The 5,392-nt window shown below is 59.0% G+C and overlaps 1 protein-coding gene across 1 annotated transcript in view; it reads left to right on the forward strand.

Moving 5' to 3' along the window:
* DNAI2 (dynein axonemal intermediate chain 2) overlaps window positions 1-5,392 on the forward strand; it is a 6,556-nt gene that overhangs the window by 562 nt on the left and 602 nt on the right. The window contains exons 3-10 of the mRNA XM_009283516.1: window positions 23-144; window positions 727-869; window positions 1,533-1,646; window positions 3,042-3,181; window positions 3,521-3,643; window positions 4,063-4,286; window positions 4,556-4,691; window positions 5,064-5,240. Coding sequence (XP_009281791.1) covers window positions 23-144; window positions 727-869; window positions 1,533-1,646; window positions 3,042-3,181; window positions 3,521-3,643; window positions 4,063-4,286; window positions 4,556-4,691; window positions 5,064-5,240 — 1,179 coding nt within the window. The remainder of the gene's footprint in view (window positions 1-22; window positions 145-726; window positions 870-1,532; window positions 1,647-3,041; window positions 3,182-3,520; window positions 3,644-4,062; window positions 4,287-4,555; window positions 4,692-5,063; window positions 5,241-5,392) is intronic.

Raw genomic sequence — 5,392 nt, forward strand, 5'->3', positions numbered from 1 at the left:
TCTGCCTGTGCTTTCCCCACAGCTGATGGAGCACTGCGTCAAGCAGAACAACGCCATCAACATCTATGAGGAGTACTTTGGAGAGGAGGAGGTGGCAGAGGTGGAAGACGAGCCCCCTTCCGCAAAAACCATCAATGTCATCAGGTACCACAACCAGCTGGGCTCACCAGGCTGTCCGGATCCACAGCGGGCTACTGCTTATTAAACTGTCTTTGGAGACAAAGGAGGTGGAAAACCCGGTGGCTTTAGGATAGTGCTGGATCAGTTTACGGATGGAGAGACCTGCTGCAGCCCCCCCGCTCCATAACTCCGTCTGTTCCTCCCCTCCACCCAGCCCAGGCACTTTGGAGATAGGTACCACGGTCCAAGGACAGACGCAGCTCTGAGCAACTTCTAACAGTGCTTTAGACAGGATTTTTTTTTTTTTTTTTTTGGTGCCTCAAAGATTATTTTCAAATGTCAGGGGCTGTTAGGTCATTTCTAGAAGTCAGATCCAGTAACATACTTGGATTCTTAGAAATGTTTAACTGGAAAGACTTTATTAAATCATCAACTCTTCTCCCCTCGCCCAACCCCCAAGAGAATTGTTTCCTGCACTCAATGCTCAAGGGCTGCAGCTTGTTTTAATTGTGATTCCCACAGTTTCCTTTGGGAGACAGTCATCCCAGGGCATGACAAAGCTGTTAGCAAACTAACATCTTTCTTTAATGTCCTGTTATCAAAAAGGGATCCAAACATAACCAAGAGGACGGCCACGCATCTCTCCTGGCACCCTGACACATGCAAGAAATTGGCAGTGGCTTATTCCAGCCTGGAGTTCCAACAAAACACAAAAGACATGAGCTTTGACTCGTACATCTGGGATCTTGGTAAGGGGAAGGGAAAACTCACCAGTCAGTAATGCTGCGGAAGCACTTTGTGTCTTCAAAGAGTGTAATGAAGCCTCACAGTTCTCCAGAGGGGGTGAAGAAGGGTTCGGTTTCTGCTTTGCCCACAGATCAATGCAGAGAAGGGGAGAAATGGGACCTGAAAGCTAGCCAACAGGTGGAAAGTAACCACTAAAATGAGCTAGAGCACCTGTGACCACAACAGGCAGCTGAGCCACACTCCTCTTATGTGGTTTCTATCTTTATATGGTTCATTTGTGCTTGATTAAGAAAGAGGCAGCACAAGCCCAGGCTGACAATTGCCCTGTTCTGTCAAAGACTCTCAGGCCTGTTGTATTTTGGAGTGAAAAACACAAAGAAGAGGGGTTGGGGTACCAGGGGTCTGGCCCCAGGCTGGCAGGCGAGGACAGGTCAGCTCCCTTCCCTGGCTAAGGTGAGGCATCCTGGTGACATGGCCACCTCATCCAGCACGGCTGGGCAAGCACCGGCATGGCAGGGAGCCAGGCGTGGAGGAGCTGGGTGCGGTATCGGGAGGCTGATTTAGAGGCGGGGGTGCTCGAGTATTGGGAGGCTGATTTAGAGGCGGGGGTGCTCGCCCTCCGGACTGCCTTTGCACTTTGCTCTTTACTCATCCCTTCTTGGCAGAAAACCCCAACAAGCCGGAGCTCGTTCTCAAGCCGTCGTCCCCTCTCGTGAGCCTGGAATACAACCCCAAAGACTCACACGTCCTGGTGGGAGGATGCTACAACGGGCAGATGGGTAAGGAAGATGGATTAGGCGTGAGGCCGTATTAATGAGGGCCTGGCTTCATTTTAATTCGGCAGGAGCCTGGTTCCAGCACTGCTACACTCACAAAGGATGTAACGTCATTAGTGCTGTGGCTGGGAATATCCCGAGCTCGGCCTGAAGCCCTGGGGCTTGGCATGTGGAGGACGGGCATGTGCTCACCTGAGCAGGTACCAGGGGAGGGGAGGACACCGTGCCTGGGAGCCCTTCGCAGGCACTCGGGGCAGTGAGGCGGCTGTGGCCACAGCGAGAGCCCGGCAGGGATTGCTGGATCAGATGGCTGAGCAGCACGTGTGCTGTGCTCCCGCCTTGCCCACGGCTCCGTATCTTTGCATGGCAAAAGCCCAGGAGAGTTGCCATCGTTTCGTGCACTGAATTGTTCTTGTGCTGTTGTTTCAAGTGCTTGGAAAAGGGCCCCTCTTCGCCAGCTTCATTTACGGCCCTGTTACTTACTTGGCCACGTGAGCCCTTTGATTTAATTGCACTCATTTTGATGTTTTCCTTGCCATTTGCGGCAGCAATCAGATCTGACAGGGCATGCATTACGGGGCTGTTACTGCACGCTCCGCAGGTGATGGAGGGGAGGGATCTCGCCCCATCCTTCGCAGCGCTCCCCAGGCGCGTGGCGCAGGCCCAGCGGAGAACACTCCGTCACATCCAATTGCCTAATTAGAAGTGAGCAAGAGGGAGCGCATGCGGCTTGGTGCCACCACGGCCCAGCCGCCTAACCTTTGCTGAACCGTGGCCGGTCCTGCACTGTGGCTTGCCCTCTGCTGTGTGTCAGAGGCAGAGATAGGGAAGGACGGCTGCTGCTGTCCACGGGGGACCTGCCTTCATTAGCCAGCGCCCTTCGGGCATGCAGGAGGGGAGGACAGCCGGGGTCAGGTCACACAGGCTGGCTTTTAGCAGCGTTGAGTGTAAGAGCCGCTGTTTGGACTTGACAGGGGGCTCGGGGCTGCTTAGACCATGTCTGGTCCTGCTGCAACCCCTTGTGCAGAACAGGGGGGGCCGGGGGGATTTATTGTCTCTGGGGATTGTAGTGCATCTGCCGGAGAGAGATGATAGCTGAAGAAATTCTGCGGCCATTTAGTGTGTTTCCACCATCTAGCTCGGCGTTTGCAGAAGATGCAAATTGCATAAGCACTCAGAGCAGGCATCCCTGCGAGTGATCACAGCAGCAGGCTCCCAGCCCACGGGGCATGTGCATGGTTCTTCTGGGGCTGGGAAGTGCGGGGGGAGCACCCGGTGAGGTTTGCTCCCCGTTCTGGCTTGGGCAGTGGGGCAGCATCTCCTTGGGAAACGCGTGGCAAGCAAAGGAGCCAGACAAGGGAGCTGGTGCAGATCCTGACAGCTCCTTTTCCTTCCCAGCTTACTGGGACACCAGGAAAGGGGGGCTGCCCGTGGAGGTGTCCACCGTGGAGGTCAGCCACAGGGACCCCGTGTACGGAGCCATCTGGCTGCAGTCCAAAACGGGCACCGAGTGCTTCTCAGCCTCCACCGACGGACAGGTAAAGGGCAGGGGCAGGGAAGGGTGCTAGGCACTCACAGGGGCCACACTGGCAGGCGCCGACAGCCCAAAAGAGCTTCCCCTGCCTGCACTGCCCCTCGCCAGCCGTGGCAGCGGGGGAACCAGGCCCCCGGGCTGGCAGCACGGGCTGGCACAGGGCAGCTGCCTGGCCTCAGGGCAATCGGCTCCCCAGCACCCGTGGCTGAGCCAGGAGCAGCCCCTGCCCCCCCCTCCCGCTGCTTGTCCTGTCCGCTCCAGGGCAATCGGCTCCCCAGCACCCGTGGCTGAGCCAGGAGCAGCCCCTGCCCTGCAGCCCCCTCCCGCTGCTTGTCCCGTGCAGGTCCTGTGGTGGGACATCCGCAAGCTGTCTGAGCCCACCGAGACGCTGGTCTTGGATGTCACCCGGAAAGGGCTCCTGGAGAACGCTCTGGGTGCCGTCACTCTGGAGTTCGAGCCCACCATGGTGAGCCTCTCTGCCCTGCCGTCGGGATCACCCTGCCTGCACACAACCAGTATCCTCACCTGGGCAGGAGTGTGAGCCAAGCCAAACCGAGCCAAACCCCCGTGGGCAGGGCTCCAGGGGCACAGCACAAGCGTCTGATGCCCAGAGTGACCCAGAGCACCATGCTGCAGCTTGCAGCATGTTCTCACCCATCTTTAAGAATTAAGAGTTGATGTTCTCCCAAAACACAGGGTCTTGCTGGCATTTCGGTCTCTAAATCCCCCAGATCATGGTGGGTCCCAGGGCTCCGTTCTCCCCAGGTGCTGGCTGCAGCAGGCTTCCCCCTGCTCAGACAGCAAAGCCCTTTGCTGCCCCACTGCCCCCTGCACCATGGGGTCCCCAGCCTGCTGACGGCTGCTCTCTCCTGCTCCCGCCCTCAGCCCACCAAGTTCATGGTGGGCACAGAGCAGGGCATCGTCATCGCCTGCAACCGCAAGGCCAAGACACCCCCCGAAAAAATCACCAGCACCTACAGTGGCCACCACGGACCTGTCTATGCGCTGGCCAGGAACCCTTTCTACCCCAAAATCTTCCTGACGGTCGGCGACTGGACTGCTCGAATCTGGTCAGAGGAGACCAAGGAATCGTCAATTATGTGGACCAAGTAGGTGTCGGTGTGTTTGCCCTGCAAAAAACCTTTTTTGTGGAAGAGCGGGTTCCGTGCAGGTGAGCAGCAGGGTCTGGTCTGCTCAGGTCGGGCAGGAGGTGGTGGGACGGTCACCGAGGCAGAGCAGTGCCAGCCTGGCTGAGGGCACTGGAACGGAGGGTGCCCAGGTCTGGGCTCTTGGCTGAAGGCGCTGCACAGGCAGCAGCCATGGGGACAGGAGGATGGAGGCCACGAGCCCATCCCCGCTGCGTCGGGTCTGCCGGCAGGTACCACCTCTCCTACCTGACGGACGGGTGCTGGAGCACTGTGAGGCCGGCCGTCTTCTTCACCACCAGATCGGACGGGACCCTGGACGTCTGGGACTTTCTCTTCAAGCAGAACGACCCCTCCCTCAGCCTGAAGGTTGGGTCCCCAGCGGCTCCGGGTCCCTGACGGCTCCGGGTCCCTCGCCCTGGGAGGGGAGCGGGGGCTGCCCCCGGCCAGCGCCGGCAGCAGGGTGCTTGGCAGATCTGCCCTGCCCTGCGCAGAGCAGGCAGAGCCAGGGGACAGAGTCCCATCCTGCCTGCGCAGAGCTCGGGATAAGCTCCATCAAGCAGCAGCCATCCCCTCAGCCCTGAGCTGTGCCTACAGCCCAGCGTGCCCAAAAATTTACTCATAAGCTCCTCTTATTGGCAAGCGCATGGATTTGCCTCTGTCAGCTCATCCTGCCTGACTTCCCCCGTGGGGCATCACGTCAGGGCTAAGTGCCAGCACCCACCCGTCCTCCCTCCCCAGGTCTGCGACGAGCCCCTCTCCAGCCTGCGCCTGCAGGACAACGGGTGCGTTGTTGGCTGCGGCTCGAAGCTGGGCACCGTCACCCTGCTGGAAATCTCCTCCGGGCTCTGCACTCTCCAGAGGAACGAGAAGACCCTGGCCACTGCTGTACGTGTGCTTTGGGCCGCAAGCCGCTGCGCCAGGTCACAGCGAAGCCCTCGGCACTGCTGGCATGTCGCTGGCCCCATGCACAGCAGCTCTGCCAGCACTGCCTGCGAGCCCTGCGCTGTCCCTGTGCAGAGCACGCTGTCCCATGGGGTCCCCTGCTTGGCCCTGCGCCCCTCAGCGCA

The sequence above is a fragment of the Aptenodytes forsteri genome, unplaced genomic scaffold (genome assembly GCF_000699145.1).
Source record: "Aptenodytes forsteri isolate BGI_AS27 unplaced genomic scaffold, ASM69914v1 Scaffold86, whole genome shotgun sequence".
NCBI lineage: Eukaryota > Metazoa > Chordata > Aves > Sphenisciformes > Spheniscidae > Aptenodytes > Aptenodytes forsteri.